The sequence below is a fragment of the Amphiura filiformis genome, chromosome 12 (genome assembly GCF_039555335.1).
Source record: "Amphiura filiformis chromosome 12, Afil_fr2py, whole genome shotgun sequence".
Taxonomy (NCBI): domain Eukaryota; kingdom Metazoa; phylum Echinodermata; class Ophiuroidea; order Amphilepidida; family Amphiuridae; genus Amphiura; species Amphiura filiformis.
The window spans coordinates 30,174,610-30,198,331 of NC_092639.1; the positions used below are offsets into that span (position 1 = coordinate 30,174,610).

The 23,722-nt window shown below is 42.3% G+C and overlaps 1 protein-coding gene across 2 annotated transcripts in view; it reads right to left on the reverse strand.

The window, feature by feature from the left end:
• The window catches only part of LOC140166052 (uncharacterized), a 48,589-nt gene extending 27,351 nt beyond the window's left edge, over positions 1–21,238 (reverse strand). Inside the window, exons 1-3 of one of the 2 annotated variants that reach the window (XM_072189428.1) lie at positions 21,072–21,238; positions 18,688–18,894; positions 815–871 (exon numbers count right to left, since the gene is read on the reverse strand). In XM_072189428.1, the coding sequence (XP_072045529.1) occupies positions 815–871; positions 18,688–18,837 (207 nt within the window). In that variant the 5' untranslated portion in view covers positions 18,838–18,894; positions 21,072–21,238. The remainder of the gene's footprint in view (positions 1–814; positions 872–18,687; positions 18,895–21,071) is intronic. The other variant, XM_072189429.1, reaches the window with a different exon arrangement.
• Between the last annotated feature and the right edge of the window lie 2,484 nt (positions 21,239–23,722).

The window sequence follows — 23,722 nt, forward strand, 5'->3', positions numbered from 1 at the left end:
TTTATTGAATACACTCTATATATAGTCATCAATATGTCGTTTCCAGTCCCTGGCTGAACTATAGGGTTCAGCTATTATTTTTTTAAATAATTCTTTTACCCCATGCAGCTGATTGGGGTGGTTACGGGTCGTTTAAAAACCACTAACCGCGAAATGAGGATATCGAACATAGGCCCCCGCAGGGCTACAAAAAACTGCAAACCGCGAAATATGGATATCCAACTAGTTGGCCCCTCGAAGCTGTAAAAAACCACTCATCGCGAAATATGGATATCAAACTAGTTAGCCCCGCAGGGCTACAAAGAACCACAAACCGCGAAATATGGATATCCAACAAGTTTGCCCCACAGGGCTACAAAGAACTGCTAACCGCGAAATATGGATATCCAACTAGTTTGCCCTCGAAGCTTCAAAAACCACTCATCGCGAAATATGGATATCCAACTAGTTTGCCCCGCAGGGCTACAAAGAACCATTAACCGCAAAATATGGATATCCAACTACTTCGCCTCGCATGGCTACAAAGAACCACTTACCGCGCAATATCTTTTTACCTCAAAAAAAGAATTAATATCTACCAAAACACGTTTCAAAACGTAAAAAGGGGCCAAGTTTAAAAATCTTTCCTGTGTGGCTTTTCACCCTTTTTTAAACTTGGTCCCATTTATGAAAGTTTCTAAAGACCCATACGAAGTCATCTTTAGGCTAGTGTTCATTTTGTAGAGTAAATTAATTAATGTTCGTGCTTGATTGAAGTTTTTCCGTAAAGACGTTATAATGTATTTTGATTTAAGCAAAAGTAGCAAATACTCACTTTGTTAAATTCTTCATCGTCTTGTGCGATCCTGCGCCTTATGTACAGATGTAGGGCCTATAATATGTAACAGGTTGACAGACAGTCAATTTGCTAAGTATATATAATACTCTACTACTCTTTATGAACACGCAATATAATGATACATAAACCTTCAAATGTTTTTGATAATACATAGCCTACGTCATATTGCACCGCTTTCGAACAGTCTTAAACCTAATTGTTGCATGTAGAAATTAGGACTCATTCTTCATGTTATTACGGTACCACTTTACTGAATGGGACCAAGTTTAAAAAAGGGTGAAAAGCCACACAGGAAAGATTTTTTAAACTTGGCCCCTTTTTACGTTTTGAAACGTGTTTTGGTAGATATCCATTACTCGTCGATACACGAAAGAGCGAAATAAATAACTTAGAAAAGTATCTTGATGTCCTTTAGCATGTTTCCATAGTTAGCCATGGATAGCCATGGAGATCTATTCTGTAGAACTGACCGGTGACTAAGTCCGCTTTATTGGGACGTCTATCGACCATCGACGAATAATGAAACACTTAGATTGGCAAAATCGAGCCATATCCAACGTTTTGAAGTAACAAAAATCCCAAGTCATGGGGGAGTGAATATTTTGGCAAGGCAAAAAAAGGAGGGAACAATGAATTTTTTGCCAGTCAACGAGGGGGGAGGGGAGCGGTTTTTGGCACGCATTTTGGCGGCAACGTTTCAAAAATATATTCAAAAATGATTTGAAAAATGGTAGGCCTAACCTCGTGGCCTGACTCTTGCACACGTGCATGGGATGAATTCGGAGAAATATGGACACTTGTATTTTATTGATAGGGGTAGGATTATGTTATGATTAGGTGGCTCAAAATAGATCAACAAATTACGGTAAACCAGGCGCGTGCCCAATGCCCGGGGAGTGGGGCTTTTGGGTCTGCAGCCCCGCCCGGGTCTTTAAAAAAATGAGGGAGACAGAGAGAGAAAGAGAGAAGGGAGAGGAAGGGGAGTGACAGAGCAGTGGCATAGCCAGGCCCGTTTTTTGGGGGAGGGGGTGCTGATTTTGAAAAAGTGGTTCTTTTTTTTTTTTTTTTTTCGATTTTGTAAAAAGTGGACCTTCTTCACAAACTTTGGACCTTTTTTGACTAAAAAGCATAAAAACTTATTTTTTTGCTCGCTACGGTCGCAAATTAGGATTTTTTGAGGACTTTTGCCCCACCGCACGGCCCACTCTGCGTACGGGCCTGGGCATAGCCAGTGGGGCAGTATAGTGCCCCCTAAAAAATTAAAGGGTGGAAAAGGGAGGGAAAAGGAAAAGGTCTACTTTTTCAGTCTGATTTCCCAAAAATTGAAAGAAATATCCCGACAACTGAAAACATATATAAAATAACTGCCAATACCGGGACGAAAATGTTACAAAAATCAGGACAAAATATTAGCAAAACTGGGTTGAAAATTTTGTTTTGCCACAGCCACCCAGACTCATTTCAATATCCGGGGATTTTTAGGCAAACGAAAGGGGAAAAGTGGAAAGAAAACAAGGAAGAAAACAAGAAGAAACGAGGACTAGAAACCACAGTTGTGTTTGACCAAACACGAATATCTATGCCCGTGTTTTCCGCCCTAACAAACCTTAACCCACCATGACACTCATTAGTCAACCCTAGCACCCTTCACCACCTAAACCTACCCTGATACTTCTTAAACCACCATGGCACCCCCGATCCACCAAGATATCCCCTTAACGCAGCGTAACACCCTTACCCGCTGTCGATACACTTTTGACAAGAGTTTGACCATTTTTCTGCTAAGTAGCTAATTTGCATATAACTTAAAACAGAAGCGTCCAATGAAAAAATAAATCGCCTGTAGGTTGTTGCTCATGAAATTTGCCACAGTTTGGTACCAATGACAATACACTTTGGACCAAATTTGAGCATTTTTATGCTAATTAGCTAATTTGCATATAACTCAAAACAGAAGCGACCAATGAAAAAATAAATCGCCTATTTGTTGTTGCTAATGAAATGTTCCACATTTTGGTACCAATGACGATACACTTTGGACAAAATTTGAGCACTTTTATGTTAATTAGCTCAATTTTACACGTATTGCTTCCTGCAGCCCATGACCTTTGACCTCTGGAGTCGAGGCTATCACAGGAATATTTAGAGGGCCATGGGTCATCATTGTACCAAGTATGAACCCTGTGGGCGCTGTAGTTCTTGAGCTAGAGCTGTTTGAAATTTTACACATATTGCCCCCTGTAGCCCATGACCTTTGACCTCTGGGGTCGGGGTACCCTAGGATGATGCTAAGGGTCATGGGCCATCAGTATGCCAAGTTTGGGCCCCGAGGCTACTTTGGTTCTTGAGCTAGAGGGGTGCAAAAAGTGATCTTGAGAAGAAGAAGAACTAGAAACCACAGTTGTGTTTGACCAAACACGAATATCTATGCCCGTGACCACACCTAACCCCCTTCCCCTATTCACAAAACGAAAACTTATACCCCTTGGTATCAGCTTTAAATGATATAAGTATCATTATCATAGCACCTAAAATTTAAAAAAACGCCCAATTGGGCGCCAAATGCACAAATTAATATATGCGAGGATCGGAAATAAACGATGCAAGCTCGAGAAATTATAATTTAAATGGTGTGATTGGGGCTCGAGCAAACTGGCATATGAAAATATTGAAAGAGAAAAAATCAGGACTCAGTGGGGATTGAACCCGGCCGCTGGATTACCGGTCCAGAGCTTTACCACTATGCTACCTGAGTTTACAGTCGGTACTCGGGCAATCTCAACTTAAGTCCCCATGATAACTCTCTCATTGTGTCTCAGCGGCCAATTATATATTAAATAATGAAGAAGGAGGCGGCCTATATGCTTCACACTAGCAGGGCGTAAGACAATGCGAAACACAAATTAATATATGCGAGGATCGGAAATAAACGATGCAAGCTCGAGAAATTATAATTTAAATGGCGTGATTGGGGCTCGAGCAAAATGGCATATGAAAATATTAAAAGAGAAATATCAGGACTCAGCGGGAATTGATCCCCGGTCGCTGGATTGTCGGGAGGGGCTAGGCTTGGGCATCGTCAGTCTTTCGCATATCGCATCCAAAACATATCACGATATCGCCATCCGACGATATTTTTATCAATACATGCATGCATGCCATATCAGAAGTTCAAAAAGTATAGGCCTACGGGTGCAAAACGGCCCGGCAAACAGTGAAGCATCAAGTATACAAATAAACAAGTACAAAACATACTTCAATCCACTGCCGTCGTTCAAAACAGCTTCTTTATATCCGAAACGTTATTAAAAACAGTATGAACTAGAAACCACAGTTGTGTTTTATCCAAACCCGAATATCTATGCCCGTGAGCACACCTACCTAACCCCCTTCCCCTACCAATTTACCAAGTCTTTAGACTTTGACCTCTGGGGGATGCGGCTAATATAAAATAAATCAAAGGTCATGGGTCATCATTGTACCAAATATGAACCCTGAGGGCGCTGTAGTTCTTGAGCTACAGCTGTTTGAAATTTTACACATATTGTTCACTGTAGCCCATGACCTTTGACCTCTGGGGTCGATGTTACTGCAGGAAATATCTAAGGGTCATGGGTCATCATTGTACCAAGCATGAACCCTGGGGGCGCTATAGTTCTTGAGCTAGAGCAGTTTTAAAAAATTACACATATTGCCCCTTGTAGCCTGTGACCTTTGACCTCTGGGGTCGAGGCTACATTAAGTTACATCTAGGGGTCATGGGCCATCATTATACTAAGTATGAACCCCGAGGGCGCTATAGTTCTTGAGCTAGAGCTGTTTGAAATTTTATACATATTGCCCCCTGTAGCGCACGACCTTTGACCTCTTGGGTCGGGGGTACCCTAGGATGATGCTAGGGGTCACGGGCCATCACTATACTAAGTTTGGGCCCCGAGGCTACTTTGGTTCTTGAGCTAGAGGAGTGCAAAAAGTGATCTTGAGAAGAAGAAGAAGGAGAAGGAGAAGACTAGAAACCACTTGTGTATGAGCAAACACGAATATCTATGCCCGTGACCCCACCCCTTAACCAAGCACTCCCCATGCAAAAGTTACTGACCAACATGTGAAAGCCCTTGTTATAAACTTTAATTGATATAAGTATCAATCATCCTCATAGCACCTAAAATTAAAAAGCGCCCAATTGGGCGCCAAATCCAACAGTTGGTGACCACCATGTGGAAGCCCTTGTTATAAACTTTAATTGATATAAGTATTATCCCCATAGCACCTTAAATATAAAAGCGCCCAATTGGGCGCCAAATCCAAAAGTTGGTGACCATTATATGGAAGCCCTTTTTATAAGCTTTAATTGATATAAGAATCATCCTCATAGCACTTAAAATATTTTAAAAAGCGCCCAATTGGGCGCCAAATCTAAAAAAACTGGTGACCACCCCCTTGGTCACCCCCTTACAAACCGTGACAACCCTTAACCCTCCTAACACCCATTAACCAACCATACTCCATGTCCCACAATGACAGCCTTTTGAGGTGGTCCAAGGCACCAATATCAAAATGCCTACACATTCCCTTTTAAAAATATTTTTGTTAAGTGATCAATTTCCTTGACGTACGATTCGGGCCGTTATCATTGCAAACACAGGTAGCTAACAAAACGCTACCTATTGCGTTACACTGTGTTAATAGGTTGTACCTAGTTTGCTTTTTAAAGCCTTTGAACTTTGACCTCTGGGGTTGTGGCTACCATAGAATACATCTAGGGTCATGGGCCATCATTGTACCAAGTATGAACCCTGAGGGCGCTGTAGTTCTTGAGCTAGAGCTGTTTGAAATTTTACACATATTGCTCCCTGTAGCCCATGACATTTGACCTCTGGGGTCGATGTTAATTCAGGAAATATCTAAGGGTCATGGGCCATCATTGTACCAAGCATGAACCCTGAGGGTGCTATAGTTCTTTAGCTAAAGCGGTTTTAAAAAATTACACATATTGCTCCCTGTAGCCTGTGACCTTTGCCCTCTGGGGTCGTGGCTACCATAAGTTACTTCTAGAGGTCATGGGCCATCATTATACTAAGTATGAACCCTGAGGGCGCTGTAGTTCTTGAGCTAGAGCTGTTTGAAATTTTACACATATTGCCCCCTGTAGCCCATGACCTTTGACCTCTGGGGTCGAGGTACTCTAGGATGATGCTAAGGGCCATGGGCCATCAGTATACCAAGTTTGGGCCCAGAGGCTGCTTTGGTTCTTGAGCTAGAGGGGTGCAAAAAGTGATCTTGAGAAGAAGAAGAAGAAGAAGAAGAAGAAGAAGAAGGAGAAGGAGAAGACTAAACAGAACAAAGACAATATCTATGCCACCGTTCCACGGGCATAGATAACTAGAAACCACTTGTGTTTGACCAAACACGAATATCTATGCCCGTGATCCCACCCCTTAACCAAGCACCCTCCTTGTCCCATCACGAAAACCTTTTGAAGTGGTCCAAGGAACCAAAATCAAAATGCCTACACATTCCCTTTTAAGGGAGTTTTTGTCAAGTGATCAGTTTTCTTGACGTACGATTCAGACCGTTATCATTGCAAACACAGGTAGCTAACAAAATACTACCTATTGCGCTACACTGTGTTAATATGTTTTACCAATTTTGCATTTTAAAGTCTTTAGACTTTGACCTCTGGGGGCCGCGGCTAATATAGAATACATCAAGGGTCATGGGTCATCATTGTACCAAATATGAACCCTGAGGGCGCTGTAGTTCTTGAGCTACAGCTGTTTGAAATTTTACACATATTGCTCAGTGTAGCCCATGACCTTTGACCTCTGGGGTCGATGTTACTGCAGGAAATATCTAAGGATCATGGGTCATCATTGTACCAAGCATGAACCCTGAAGGCGCTATAGTTCTTGAGCAAGAGCAGTTTTAAAAATGTACACATATTGGCCCCTGTAGCCTGTGACCTTTGACCTCTGGGGTCGAGGCTACATTAAGTTACATCTAGGGGTCATGGGCCATCTATATACTAAGTATGAACCCAGAGGGCGCTATAGTTCTTGAGCTAGAGCCGTTTGAAATTTTACACATATTGCCCCCTGTAGCCCACGACATTTGACCTCTGGGGTCGGGGGTACACTAGGATGATGCTAGGGGTCACGGGCCATCACTATACCAAGTTTGGGCCCCGAGGCTACTTTGGTTCTTGAGCTAGAGGAGTGCAAAAAGTGATCTTGAGAAGAAGAAGAAGAAGAAGAAGAAGAAGAAGAGAAGGAGAAGACTAAACAGAACAAATACAATATCTATGCCACCGTTCCACGGGCATAGATAACTAGAAACCACGGTTGTGTTTGACCAAACACGAATATCTATGCCCGTGACCACACCTAATAACCCCCTTCCCCTATTCACAAACGAAAACTTGGTGAGCACCATGTGAAATCCCTTGTTTTAAACTTTCATTTGATATGTACATGTAATGCTCATAACACTAGACTGGCCCACACTCTCTCTAATACCCTACCAAGCCTTCACTCTCATTTATACCCCACCAGACCATCACTCTCTAAAACACCACACGACTGGACCACACTCTCTCTGATACCCCACCAGACCCTCACTCTCTCTATACTCCACCAGAAACTCACTCGCTCTAAAACACCAGCAGGCTGACCCATACTCTCTCTAATACCCCACCAAGCCTTCACTCTCTCTATACTCCACTATACACTCACTCTCTCTAAAACACCACCAGACTGGCTCACACTCTCTCTTATACCCTACCAAGCCTTCACTCTCTCTTATACCCCATCAGACCATCAATCTCTCTAAAACACCACCAGACTCGACCACACTCTCTCTAATACCCCACCAGACCCTCACGCTCTCTTATACTCCACCAGACCATCACTCTCTCTAAAACGCCACCAGACTGGACCTCACTCTCTCTAATACCCCACCTGACCCTCACTCTCTCTTATACTCCACCAGACACTCGCTCTAAAACACCACCAGACTGGCCCACACTCTCTCTAATACCCCACCAGACCCTCACTCTCTCTATACTACACCAGACACTCACTCGCTCTAAAACACCAACAGGCTGACTCATACTCTCTATAATACCCCACCAAGCCTTCACTCTCTCTTATACTCCACCAGACACTCACTCGCTCTAAAACACCAACAGGCTGACCCATACTCTCTCTAATACCCCACCAAGCCTTCACTCTCTCTTATACTCCACCAGACACTCACTCGCTCTAAAACACCAACAGGCTGACCCATACTCTCTCTAATACCCCACCAAGCCTTCACTCTCTCTTATACTCCACCAGACACTCACTAGCTCTAAAACACCACCAGACTGGACCACACTCTCTCTAATACCCCACCAGACCCTCACTCTCTCTTATACTCCACCAGACACTCACTCGCTCTAAAACACCCCCAGGCTGGCCCAAACTCTCTCTAATACCCCACCAAGCCATCACTCTCTCTATACTCCATCAGACCCTCACTCTCTGAAACACCACCAGACTGGAGAATACCCCTTTAATCCCAAAACATTGTGTCCCTTTAAGCGGTTAACCTCTTAACCCCATTGTACGTCTTGACGTATATTTGAAACCTTCATCATTGCAAATACAGGTAGCTACCAAAATGCTACCTATTGCGTTACACTGTGTTAACCGGTCGTACCTATTTTGCTTTTTAAAGCATATGAACTTTGACCTCTGGGGTTGTGGCTAGCATAGCATACTTCTAGGGTCATAGGCCATCATTGTACCAAGTATGAACCCTGAGGGCGCTATAGTTTTGAGCTAGAGCTGTTTGAAATTTTACACATATGCCCCCTGTAGCCCATGACCTTTGACCTTTGGGGTCGTGGGTACCCTAGGATGTATCTAGGGGTCATGGGCCATCATTGTACCAAGTATGGGCCCCAAGGCTACTTTAGTTCTTAAGCTAGAGGAGTGCAAAGGACTGATCTTGAGAAGGAGAAGGAGAAGGAGAAGGAGAAGCCGAAGACTAAACACAACAAATACAATATCTATGCCCCGTTATCACGGGCATAGATAACTAAACAGAACAAATACAATATCTATGCCACCGTTCCACGGGCATAGATAATTCAACCATTTGCCGCTATTTTGCATTGCATGAACATTGAACATTTCGTTGGTCGATCGTGGCCTCCTGAGTGGATGGGAGACCACTGCTGCCCTCATACACATTGAACATTTCGTTGGTCATGGCCTGCTAAGTGGATGGGAGACCACTGCTGCCCTCATACACATTGAACATTTCGTTGGTCATGGCCTCCTGAGTGGATGGGAGACCAAACATATTGCCCCCTGTAGCCCATGACCTTTGACCTCTGGGGTCGGGGATACCCTAGGATGTTTCTAGGGGTCATGGGCTAACATTGTACCAAGTATGGGCCCCGAGGCTTCTTTGGTTCTTGAGCTAGAGGAGTGCAAAGAAGTGGTCTTAAGAAGAAGGAGGAGGAGGAGGAGGAGAAGGAGAAGGAGAAGACTAAACACAACAAATACAATATCTATGCCACCGTTCCACGGGCATAGATAACTAGAAACCACAGTTGTGTTTGACCAAACACGAATATCTATGCCCGTGACCACACCCAACCCCCCTTCCCCAATTTACAAAACGAAAACTTATACCCCTTGGTCTAAGCTTTAAATGATATAAGTATCATTATCATAGCACCTAAAATATAAAAAACCGCCCAATTGGGCGCCAAATGCAAAAGTTAGTGACCATCACTTGAAAGCCCTTGTTATAAACTTTAATTGATATAAGTATCATCCTCATAGCACCTAAAATAAAAAGGGGCCCAATTGGGCGCCAAATCCAAAAGTTGGTGACCACCACGTGGAAGCCCTTGTTATAAACTTCAATTGATATAAGTATTATCCTCATAGCACCTTAAATAAAAAAAACGCCCAATTGGGCGCCAAATCCTAAAGTTGGTGACCATTATGTGGAAGCCCTTTTTATAAGCTTTAATTTATATAAGTATCATCCTCATAGCACTTAAAATAAAAAAGCGCCCAATTGGGCGCCAAATCTAAAAACACTGGTGACCACCCCCTTGGTCACCCCCTTACAAACCTTGACAACCCTTAACCCTCCTAACACCCATTAACCAACCATACGCCATGTCCCACCACCAGACTGGACCACACTCTCTCTGATACTCCACCAGACCCTCACTCGCTCTTATACTCCACCAGACACTCACTCGCTCTAAAACACCACCAGGCTGACCCATACTCTCTCTAATACCCCACCAAGCCTTCACTCTCTCTTATACTCCACTATACACTCACTCTCTCTAAAATACCACCAGACTGGCCCACACTCTCTCTTATACCCTACCAAGCCTTCACTCTCTCTTATACCCCATCACACCATCAATCTCTCTAAAACACCACCAGACTGGACCACACTCTCTCTAATACCCCACCAGACCCTAACGCTATCTTATACTCCACCAGACACTCACTCGCTCTAAAACACCACCAGACTGGCTCACACTCTCTCCAATACCCCACCAGACCCTCACTCTCTCTTATACTCCACCAGACCATCACTCTCTCTAATACCCCACCAGACTGGCTGACCCAAACTCTCTCTAATACCCCACCCAGCCATCACTCTCTCTTATACTCCACCAGACAGTCACTAGCTCTAAAACACCACCAGACTGGCCCACACTCGCTCTAATACCCCACCAGACCCTACTCTCTCTTATACTCCACCAGACACTCACTCGCTCTAAAACACCAACAGGCTGACCCTACTCTCTCTAATACCCCACCAAGCCTTCACTCTCTCTTATACTCCACCAGACACTCACTCGCTCTAAAACACCACCAGGCTGACCCAAAGTCTCTCTTATACCCCAATTCGTTTGTCGTGGACTCCTGAGTGGATGGGAGACCACTGCTGCCCTCATACACATTGAACATCTCGTTGGTCATGGCCTGCTGAGTGGATGGGAGACCACTGCTGCCCTCATACACATTGAACATTTCGTTGGTCATGACCAATTACACATATTGCCCCCTCTAGCCCATGACCTTTGCCCTCTGGGGTCAGGGGTAGCCTAGGATGATGCAAGGGGTCATGGGCCATCAGTATACCAAATATGGGCCCCGAGACTACTTTGGCTCTTGAGATAGAGGAGTGCAAAAAAGTGGTCTTGAGAAGAAGAAGAACTAGAAACCACAGTTGTGTTTGACCAAACACGAATATCTATATCCGTGATGACCACACCTAACCCCCTTCCCCTATTCACAAACGAAAACTTGGTGAGCACCATGTGAAACCCCTTGTTTTAAACTTTCATTTGATATACATGTAATGCTCATACCACTAGACTGGCCCACACTCTCTCTAATACCCTACCAAGCCTTCACTCTCATTTATACCCCACCAGACCCTCACTCTCTCTAACACCCCACCAGACTGGACCACACTCTCTCTGATACCCCACCAGACCCTCACTCTCTCTTATACTCCAACAGAAACTCACTCGCTCTAAAACACCACCAGGCTGACCCATACTCTCTCTAATACCCCACCAAGCCTTCACTCTCTCTTATACTCCACTATACACTCACTCTCTCTAAAACACCACCAGACTGGACCACACTCTCTCTAATACCCCACCCGACCCTCACTCTCTCTTATACTCCACCAGACCATCACTCTCTCTAAAACACCACCAGACTGGACCACCCTCTCTCTAATACCCCACCAGACCCTCACCCTCTCTTATACTCCACCAGACCATCACTCTCTCTAAAACACCACCAGACTGGACCACACTCTCTCTAATACCCCACCAGACCCTCACTCTCTCTTATACTCCACCAGACCATCACTCTCTCTAAAACACCACCAGACTGGACCACACTCTCTCTCTCTAATACCCCACCAGACCCTCACTCTCTCTTATACTCCACCAGACACTCACTCGCTCTAAAACACCACCAGGCTGACCATACTCTCTCTAATACCCCACCAAGCCTTAACTCTCTCTTATACTCCACTATACACGCACTCTCTCTAAAACACCACCAGACTGGCACACACTCTCTCTTATACCCTACCAAGCCTTCACTCTCTCTTATACCCCATTAGACCATCAATCTCTAAAACACCCCCATATTGGCGCACACTCTCTCTAACACCCCACCAGACCATCACTCTCTTTATACCCCATTAGACCACCAATCGCTCTAAAACACCACCAGGCTGACCCATACTCTCTCTAATACCCCTCCAAGCCTTAACTCCCTCTTATACTCCACTATACACGCACTCTCTCTAAAACACCACCAGACTGGCCAACACTCTCTCTTATACCCTACCAAGCCTTCACTCTCTTATACCCCATTAGACCATCAATCTCTCTAAAACACCACCAGACTGGCCCACACTCTCTACACCCTCTCTCTTATACCCCATCAGACCCTCACTCTCTTTAAACACCACCAGACTTGACCACACTCTCTCTTATACCCCACCCCTTAACCAACCACACTCCTTGTCCCATCATGACAGCCTTTTGAGGTAGTCCAAGGCACCAATATCAAAATGCCTACACATTCCCTTTTAAGGGAATTTTTGTCAAGTGATCAATTTCCTTGACGTACGATTCGGGCCGTTATCATTGCAAACACAGGTAGCTAACAAAACGCTACCTATTGCGCTACACTGTGTTAATAGGTTGTACCTAGTTTGCTTTTTAAAGCCTTTGAACTTTGACCTCTGGGGTTGCGGCTACCACAGAATACATCTAGGGTCATGGGCCATCATTGTACCAAGTATGAACCCTGAGGGCGCTGTAGTTCTTGAGCTACAGCTGTTTGAAATTTTACACATATTGCTCTCTGTAGCCCATGACATTTGACCTCTGGGGTCGATGTTAATGCAGGAAATATCTGAGGGTCATGGGCTATCATTGTACCAAGCATGAACCCTGAGGGCGCTATAGTTCTTGAGCTAAAGCGGTTTTAAAAATGTACACATATTGTCACCTGTAGCATGTGACCTTTGACCTCTGGGGTCGCGGCTACCATAGGTTACTTCTAGGGGTCATGGGCCATCATTATACTAAGTATGAACCCTGAGGGCGCTATAGTTTTTGAGCTAGAGGTGCTTCAATTTTTATACATATTGCCCCCTGTAGCCCATGACCTTTGACCTCTGGGGTCGAGGGTACCTTAGGATGTTTCTAGGGGTCATGGGCCATCATTATACCAAGTATGGGCCCCGAGGCTACTTTAGTTCTTGAGCTAGAGGAGTGCAAAGGACTGGTCTTAAGAAGGAGGAGAAGGAGGAGAAGCCGAAGACTAAACACAACAAATACAATATCTATGCCACCGTTCCACGGGCATAGATAACTAGAAACTCACAGTTGTGTTTGACCAAACACGAATATCTATGCCCGTGACCACACCTAACCTCCTTCCCCTATTCACAAACGAAAACTTGGTGAGCACCATGTGAAACCCCTTGTTTTAAACTTTCATTTGATATAGGGCCTACATGTAATGCTCACAACACTAGACTGGCCCACACTCAATACCCTACCAAGCCTTCACTGTCATTTATACCCCACCAGACTATCACTCTCTCTAAAACACCACCAGACTGGACCACACTCTCTCTCTCTGATACCCCACCAGACGGACCATCACTCTCTCTTATACTCCACCAGAAACTCACTCACTCTAAAACACCACCAGGCTGACCCATACTCTCTCTAATACCCCACCAAGCCTTCACTCTCTCTTATAATCCACTATACACTCACTCTCTCTAAAACACCCCCAGACTGGCCCACACTCTCTTATACCCTACCAAGCCTTCACTCTCTCTTATACCCCATCAGACCATCAATCTCTCTAAAACACCACCAGACTGGACCACACTCTCTCTAATACCCCACCAGACCCTCACGCTCTCTTATACTCCACCAGACACTCACTCGCTCTAAAACACCACCAGACTGGCCCACACTCTCTCTAATACCCCATCAAACCCTTACTCTCTCTTATACTCCACCAGACCATCACTCTCTCTAAAACGCCACCAGACTGGCCCACACTCTCTCTAATACTCCACCAGACCCTCACTCTCTCTTATACTCCACCAGACACTCACTCGCTCTAAAACACCACCAAGCTGATCCAAATTCTCTAATACCCCACCCAGCCATCACTCTCTCTTATACTCCACCAGACACTCACTAGCTCTAAAACACCACCAGACTGGGCCACACTCTCTCTATTACCCCAGCAGACCCTAACTCTTTCTTATAATCCACCAGACACTCACTAGCTCTAAAACACCACCAGACTGGCGCACACTCTCTCTAATACCTCACCAGAACCACACTCTCTCTTATAATCCACCAGACACTCACTCGCTCTAAAACACCCCCAGGCTGGCCCAAACTCTCTCTAATACCCCACCAAGCCATCACTCTCTCTTATACTCCATCAGACCCTCACTCTCTCTGAAACACCACCAGACTGGAGAATACCCCTTTAATCCCAAAACATTGTGTCCCTTTAAGCGGTTAACCTCTTAACCCCATTGTACGTCTTGACGTATATTTGAAACCTTCATCATTGCAAATACAGGTAGCTACCAAAATTCTACCTATTGCGATACACTGTGTTAACCGGTCGTACCTATTTTGCTTTTTAAAGCATATGAACTTTGACCCCTGGGGTTGTGGCTAGCATAGCATACTTCTAGGATCATAGGCCATCATTGTACCAAGTATGAACCCTGAGGGCGCTATAGTTTTTGAGCTAGAGCTGTTTGAAATTTTACACATATTGACCCCTGTAGCCCATGACCTTTGGGGTCGGGGGTACCCTAGGATGTATCTAGGGGTCATGGGCCATCATTGTACCAAGAATGGGCCCCGAGGCTTCTTTGGTTCTTGAGCTAGAGGAGTGCAAAGAAGTGGTCTTAAGAAGAAGAAGAAGGAGGAGAAGAAGGAGAAGGAGGAGGAGAAGACTAAACACAACAAATACAATATCTATGCCACCGTTCCACGGGCATAGATAAGGAGAAGACTAAACACAACAAATACAATATCTATGCCACCGTTCCACGGGCATAGATAAGGAGGAGAAGGAGAAGCAGAAGACTAAACACAACAAATACAATATCTATGCCCCGTTGCACGGGCATAGATAACTAGAAACCACAGTTGTGTTTGACGAAACACGAATATCTATGCCCGTGGCCCACACTCTCTCTAACACCCCACCAGACCATCACTCTCTTATACTCCACCAGACACTCACTCGCTCCAACACACCACCAGGCTGGCCCTACTCTCTCTAATACCCCACCATGCCTTCACTCTCTCTTATACCCCATCAGACCATCAATCGCTCTAAAACACCACCAGACTGGACCATACTCTCTCTAATATCCCACCAGACCCTCATTCTCTATTATACTCCACCAGACACTCACTCGCTCTAAAACACCACCAGGCTGGCCCTACTCTCTCTAATACCCCACCAAGCCTTCACTCTCTCTTATACCCTACTATACACTCACTCTCTCTAAAACACCATCAGACTGGCCCACACTCTTTCTAATACCCTACCAAACCTTCACTCTCTCTTATACCCCATCAGACCATCACTCTCTCTAAAACACCACCAGGCTGGCCCTACTCTCTCTAATACCCCACCATGCCTTCACTCTCTCTTATACCCCATCAGACCATCAATCGCTCTAAAACACCACCAGACTGGACCATACTCTCTCTAACACCCCACCAGACCATCACTCTCTTATACTCCACCAGACACTCACTCGCTCTAACACACCACCAGGCTGGCCCTACTCTCTCTAATACCCCACCATGCCTTCACTCTCTCTTATACCCCATCAGACCATCAATCGCTCTAAAACACCACCAGACTGGACCATACTCTCTCTAATACCCCACCAGACCCTCGTTCTCTCTTATTCTCCACCAGACACTCACTCGCTCTAAAACACCACCAGGCTGGCCCTACTCTCTCTAATACCCCACCAAGCCTTCACTCTCTCTTATACCCTACTGTACACTCACTCTCTCCAAAACACCACCAGACTGGCCCACACTCTCTCTAATACCCTACCAAACCTTCACTCTCTCTTATACCCCATCAGACCACCACTCTCTCTAAAACACCACCAGACTGGCCCACACTCTCTCTAATACCCTACCAAACCTTCACTCTCTCTAATACCCCAGCAGACCCCCACTCTCTCTTACACTCCACCAGACACTCACTCGCTCTAAAACTCCACCAGGCTGGCCCTATACTCTCTCTAATACCCCACCAAGCCTTCATCAGACCCTCATTCTCTCTGAAACACCACCAGACTGTAGAATACCCCTTTAATCCCAAAACATTTTGTCCCTTTAAGCGGTTAACCTCTTAACCCCATTGTACGTCGTGACGTATATTTGAAGCCTTCATCATTGCAAATACAGGTAGCTACCAAAATTCTACCTATTGCGATACACTGTGTTAACCGGTCGTACCTATTTTGCTTTTTAAAGCATATGAACTTTGACCTCTGGGGTTGTGGCTAGCATATAGTTTTTGAGCTAGAGCTGTTTGAAATTTTACACATATTGCCCCCTGTAGCCCATGACCTTTGACCTTTGGGGTCGGGGTACCCTAGGATGTATCTAGGGGTCATGGGCCATCATTGTACCAAGTATGGGCCCCAAGGCTACTTTAGTTCTTGAGCTAGAGGAGTGCAAAGAACTGGTCTTGAGAAGAAGGAGAAGGAGGAGAAGGAGCAGAAGAAGTCGAAGACTAAACACAACAAATACAATATCTATGCCACCGTACCACGGGCATAGATAATGTAATTCTCATAACACCAGACTGGCTCACACTCTCTCTAATACCCTACCAAGCTTTTTTATGCTAATTAGCTTATTTGCATATACCTCAAAACAGAAGTGTCCAATGAAAGAATAAATCGCCAACAGGTTGTTGCTCATGAAATTTGCCACATTTTGGTACCAATGAGGATACACTTCGGACAATATTTGAGCATTTTTATGCTAATTGGCTAATTTGCATATAACTCAAAACAGAAGCGTCCAATGAAAAAAAAATAAATCGCTAGCATGAGTCTTTTTAATAATTAGCTTGAGTCTTTTTGGAGTCTTATTGATAGTAGTTTGTAGAAGGTCGTAGAATTATTCTACCATCTCTTCTGAGTCGGCTGTATTGGGTGCATAAACCTGTAATACAGTCATGGCGCCATTTTGGGTCTGGAATCTAGCTGATAAGAGTCTTGCAGAAATTGGGTTGTACCCTAAGAGGGCATTTTGTGCCTTCTTGTTAAGTAGAATTGCAACTCCGGCACGATGTATGGAGTCGTTTCCGGAGCACAGAATTTTGTATCCTTTTGAAATGAATTCTCCAGAATCAATCCAGTGAGTTTCGGCGATTCCCAGTATTTCCCATTTGTACTTCTCTATCTGATTCAATAGAATTTCAAAGTTGCCAGTCTGGTACAAAGTTCGAACATTCCATGTTCCAATACATATAGCAGCCATTGAATGATGCCCAAACCTTTATGCATTATGTAATTAAAACATCAAACCAGATGTATTTCACACCTGCCAAACACAAGTAAACCAAAGAGCTTTTAATAAATATAGAGTGGCAATATATTACGTAACGCATTGTTCCTTTGTGTCGATTTGATTTTCCGACACGCCATTCATCGAGAGGTACCTTTTGTTCGGGACAAAGGGCTTCCGCCGTTAAATCGGTAACTGACCTGACAGCGTATTAACGCTATAATAGGCAGGCTACTGTCAATAAGTGATCAAACGAAAGTCACGTGAAAGCGCCTACATGAGCGAGAGGTACCTTTTGTTTCCATACAACCCCAGGGTATGATTGACTGTGGCCGTAAGCACAAAAGGCACACATTAGCCATCGATGTACAGTTCGTTATCACCCACTGACTTTAGGTGCTTCATTTAAATCAATTGAATGCGCTTGCTGATCGATTGCACATCAGAATGTATTAAGGCTGCCATGTCCACATAGTACTATATGATGGTAATAGCTACTTATACATGTAACATATAATAAGTACCGGTATAGTCCTATAAAAAAGTTGTTTCACAAATTGACATTTAATTTTATTTTAAGAAGGAGATTGGCATAAACAGTGGCGTACCCAAGGAGGGCAGCTCTTCTGTGAGAGGTCTTGGGAGGTAATGCGGGAGGAAGAGGTGGAGGAGGGGATATGGAGAATGAGAGGGGGACTGGAGGAAGAGAGAAAGAGGAATAAATGAATAAATAGAAGTAAATAAATAGAAAAATAAGGAAAATCAAAGGATTGAGAGGGGAAAAAAAGTAAGAGGGGATGGAGAAGGGAAGGGAGAAAAGGAGAGGGAGTGATACTTTAGCAAGGGAAGAATAAGTACAGAGAAAGGAAAAGAAAGGAATGATAAATAAATGTAGGCCTAATAATAATTATTATAGAAACTAAACACAGCCCCCCCCCCCCACCCCCATATAGGCCTAACACTAACAGCACTATAGGCAGCTATTCGATGATGTCAATGCCTTTATGTGTTACGTAATTAAAACGCCCAGTCAGATGTACTTCACACCTGCCAAGCACAAGTCACCCAATTTCGGACGTTGAATGTACACTCTCATGAATATTGATTGGCAACATTTTCCAATATGTCCGCCCTCAAATCGGACACAATAGAACAATAGACCACGCAGTGCGTTGGTTATACCTACCTCATAAATATCATACGACGACGTGATACTATCGAGCAGTCTTTCGCTCTCAAAAATACCAAATACACACACAACAACCAAGAGAATGACGGTAACTTTGAATTTCAACTGTATGTTTTGTTTGGCTGAACGCCGGACTTTGCAATCCATTTCCTCTGCGGCTGGTTAGATGTGCGGGTGCGGCTAGTCAAATCGGTGGTGATATTTCTGATGAAAAAAGTAAGTTTAAAAGTACTACCGTGAGGTTTCCTGTTATCTATGTGATCACTATACCAAACACATGTTGGTAACAAGATATGTTTACACAACTCTTTTTGGAGCCACCAACCTTTTAGTGGACAAGGGGTAGTCTCTTTTTAGAGCCACTGAAGTTTCAGTAGAAAAAGTGGCATCAGTTGATATAAAGGGGCATTGTAGCTCATTGTTGTTTATTTTTTGTCATTTTCTGTGTAAAAATATATTTTAAAAAATTCCTCCATATACCCAACACAGAACCTTCCCTCAAATCACTATCAAATCACCCTTAAAACACAAGTTTCTCTCTCAAAACAAAATTTACTCCATTTTACTATCAATTTGACTGAATTTCCAGTCAAATTAAACCCCTCAATTTTACAACCGAATATTAGCCTACGATCTTAATTTCCTGTGTTTGTACATTCTGTGTAAAATACATCTTGTGATCTGGGTTTGGAAATTTTATGAAATTTTTTTATTAAAATGTGTTAATTGTTTTTGGTGTCCTGTATACCTTTACTGTGTAAATGAACACCTTAAGGGGGAATAACACCCTGATTTTCATCAGTACCCCTCTTCTTTTTTTTCTTGCAAATTTATAAAGTACATATATATGTTCATCACCTCATGTCATGAACTTATAAAATACATCTACATACAAAGTGTTTTTAAACCATTTTAGTAAGCCATTTTAGCCCTATATATTTTTTGTTTACTGTAACCTAGTAACTGAGATGTGTGTTTCATAACAAACCATAATTTATTCTATTGAACATGTCCAAGTAGAATACATGAATAGAATACATTAAATCCTTTGCTATACTATCTATTGAAATGTACTCACTGATTATAACACTGAATAAATTAAATACGCCTAATCTCTTCCACATAGACAATTTAATACTAAACCATGTATGTATCTTGTATAATGTGTTGTTAGGAAAAGAGATTAAAAAAGGCTATAAGGTCATCAAAGGTCAGGTTATAGGTCAATTGGTTCAGGTCAAATTCAGGCATCCATTTTGAATACATGTGATAGTCTGTGATATCATACATGTCATAATGAGGCATCAATTTTGATATTTTGTCTGTTACTGGATATATAATGGAAATTTGTGAGGTGGATATACCTTGGGATGTAAATGGTGAGTACAATTTAGATTGCCTAGTTGAGATGGATTGGGCAAATAAATATAAAATAGTTACCAAAATCACAAAAATGAAGCTTACGGAAAACTACCTAATATGGTGGTATAGATGACAAAAAATACAATCTTTTTCAACATTGCTGTGGTGTGGTTGTGGTAACCTGTTACCTATGGCTTAATTAAGTTTCAGTGAAATAGTGTCGCAAGTTCAAAATACAAAATATAGCTCAACATTGAAAATAGAAGCATTTTAACCGGTTCGTTTTTTGATAGTTGTGGAGCACGAAGTTCATGAAGTCATAAAAGAAATCAGGGACCACTTATTCCCATTTTACATATCAACATTATTTCCCTAATGTGTTAGCACACATATCCAAAATTTTAACGAAATCCGTTGATAGCAAGGTTTCCAAAATGAAGTGAGTTTAAAACATCAGTGATGTACCACTTTTTGGCTTATACCATTAGAAGTATGTACGCGTCATTGATACTGATGCCACCAATTGAACGAGAAGATTTGCCCCTTCATTTTGCATACCACTTTGTCCAATTTCTTTTTCTCATTTCTTCACAAAATGCAATGTTTTACAGACATCCTAAACACTTAGATTTACAGTGAACGTAATTAAACCGGTCCTAACAAACTTAACATTCATGTCAACACGTTATTGCTTTGGTTTGTATACCTCATTATAAGTCCCCGTCCCCCCCAAAAAAAAGAAAAAATTCAAAGATAATCCATTGACGCTGCTTAACCCTTTTATATGTAAGATAAACGGTTCAAAACAGACCATTACCATAGATAATCGGTGTCTTGTTGAGGTATGGTTCGCATGTTAGTCGCTCGGAAGGCTCGTCCCCTTCGGGGTCTCGCCTTCCGAGCGACTAACATGCTCACCATACCTCAACAAGACACCGATTATCTATGGTAATGGTCTGTTTCTCACCCTTTATCTACTACGTAGTGTTGACATAGGGGTAACTTTATTACACACTTACCTTTTAATCGACTGGTTCCAACTTTAAATGTTTATGCCGGTTCTTTTCCTGGTAATCAGAGAATAATAAGAAGTCAAATGACATACGCACTGTTTTGAAATCCACGTAAGATGTGATTTTCAAATGACATTATACGCAATGTTTCGAAATCCACGTAAGATGTGATTTTAACCAGGCGGCGAGTGGCATGATGGTCGGAGAGAGCCGGCAAAACCGCTCAGCCGTATGGCATTTTCCATACACTCGGTTAGTTTTGTGGGGCTCATTATCGAACCCCAGCGGTTTTAGCTTGTATTAATATTATTTAATAACATAGGTCTACTTGTGATATTTTAAGCGTTTTAAAATTTCAAAATAATCCCATTCAATTACACGGTTGACAACGGAAATGTACTGAATTTAGAGAATGCACGGCGCTCACCACCTGATTTTAACTTCATGTCATTAGCTTGCCGCCTTGCTATATGAATCAGCCGACATGCATTATGATTTTGTCATGTTCACTTCAGAGGCCCCATTGTCACAGGGTAAAAATGGGAAGTCGCATTCATTTTGCAACAATTCCGTTTATTTAGCACCATTTTGTAGAATACAGCACAAGTTTTTTTGTTTCTTAGCAGATTTTAGTTCGATCTATGGCTATTTTAACAGATTTATCAGAATTTGAAGTAATTTTGTAAAATTTACCACAATTTGCTGTTGTAGTGATCGATTAAAATTTAACAAGATTTGCAGTGGTCGATCACAAAAATATTTAGCATAATTTTCTGTAATTTTCTGTCATTCTTTACTCTACCGCGACTACCAGCAATCAGATCAATGGCGATAGTCCGTTCGGGCCTAAACCAGTATGCAGACTTTTTATTGGGCGTACAATATTGTATGTAACATATCTACGTTATTTAATATATTGCCATTCTATTTCCAGTAATGTATTTCTGAGAATAATTTCTGCCAGATATTATACGTAAATGTTATCGATTTTACGTCATCAAACATTCGTTAGAACTTAAACATCACTGGAAATAGAATGGCAATAGATTAAATAACGTAGATATGTTACATACAATATTGTACGTCTAATACTCGGAGTCTGCATACTGCTTTAGGGTATACGAGGTATTGTTGGTCGAAGCAGCCAAAAAAAAATCGATTTTCATTATCTGAATCAATATATTATTGAAAAATAACACTTTGGTGTTTTGTAAAAGTTCATTCTACAAATCATATACTTTGAAAACTTAATTTATTGTTGTTAATTGGATTGGATTGGATTCCCTCTGTCACATTGGGCCTCTTAAGGCTGGTTTTATTTTTAGGTGCTCACCTGACCGTAAAGTTCATTTGGTGTTCATTCATAATGAAAAGTGATCAGCTTAGTGATTTTGTTGAATATGATTTTGTTAACGTGCGAATGGGGCAAAAAAGAAAAAGAAAAAAAGAAAAAACGCATGGTAATAGTAATAGTCCAAAAAGAATGATATAGTTTAGAGAAATATGGACATGTGATGTTGCAAGTACTCGAGTTTATTATCCGACGTTTCGGCCTGGGGCCTTTATCAAGGAATCTACAACAAATGAATTATAATAAAGTATAAATAAATAATATAAATAAATAATAACGAAATAAATAAATTATATCGGCAAAATTATATATAACAAATAACATTAAAAAATTATACATATAGGCATAAAATCAAACAGAGATAACAGCATTCTTGCTCTGTACCACATAGGCCCTACAAGGAGCATTTAAACATGATAAATGAAACTAAACATGTGATATAATGAAACATTTTGAGAAAAAAAGTTGTTACCGAAAGATGAGCAATGACTTACCAAGGTGATGTACTCTGATGACTGTGAATGATAATGATGATGTTATGACCAAACGTGTGAAAACAAGATTAGTTTAAAGCGTGAGAGGGCGTGATGACTGAACTATGATGGTGAACAATCGAGGTTGGATGTGAGGGAAAAGACAGAAAATGGGGGAGAAAAGAGTTATATGTCCACATTAAAGTCATAATGTACGATCTTTTTTCAGAATTTACCTTTATTTTTTTCAAAACCGATTTTTTGGCATATTTGTAATACTTACACATGTTCTAACTTAAATCTATGAGCAAACTGTCAAATTCGTCCTATTTGTAAAAACGGGACGATTTTCTGTTGTCCGACATAAAGTCATAATTTTTTAGATTATGACTTTATGTCGGCCACGATCGCAAACCGTAGTCTCGTACAAAACTAGCTTGGTTACGCTCCCTCCACATGTGGAGGGAGCGTAACCAAACTGGCCGCGTAGGAGACTAACTCTGAGGCAGCACTCGCTGTCCTTTTCCAAATAGTGCGAGATGTTTCGAGTGATAGAGGTGAAGATTATGATGTTGTTTCTTTGCAAATTCCCAATGTTTTTCGCGTCCAAATGTATTGGGAACTTTCATAATGATTGCATATTATCATTTTAGAAGAAAAAAAGAAAAATCTAAAAATTTAAAAAGATCGTACATTAAGGCTTTAATGCCTTTGTGTGCAAGAGTTTGGAGTTTATCCAAAATGATTCCCTGTGTAAGATGATGTGTTCTTGGTGTTTATGAATTATTTCGATGGCCATGAGATGTGCATCGGTGATTGAATGGTCAGGGAGG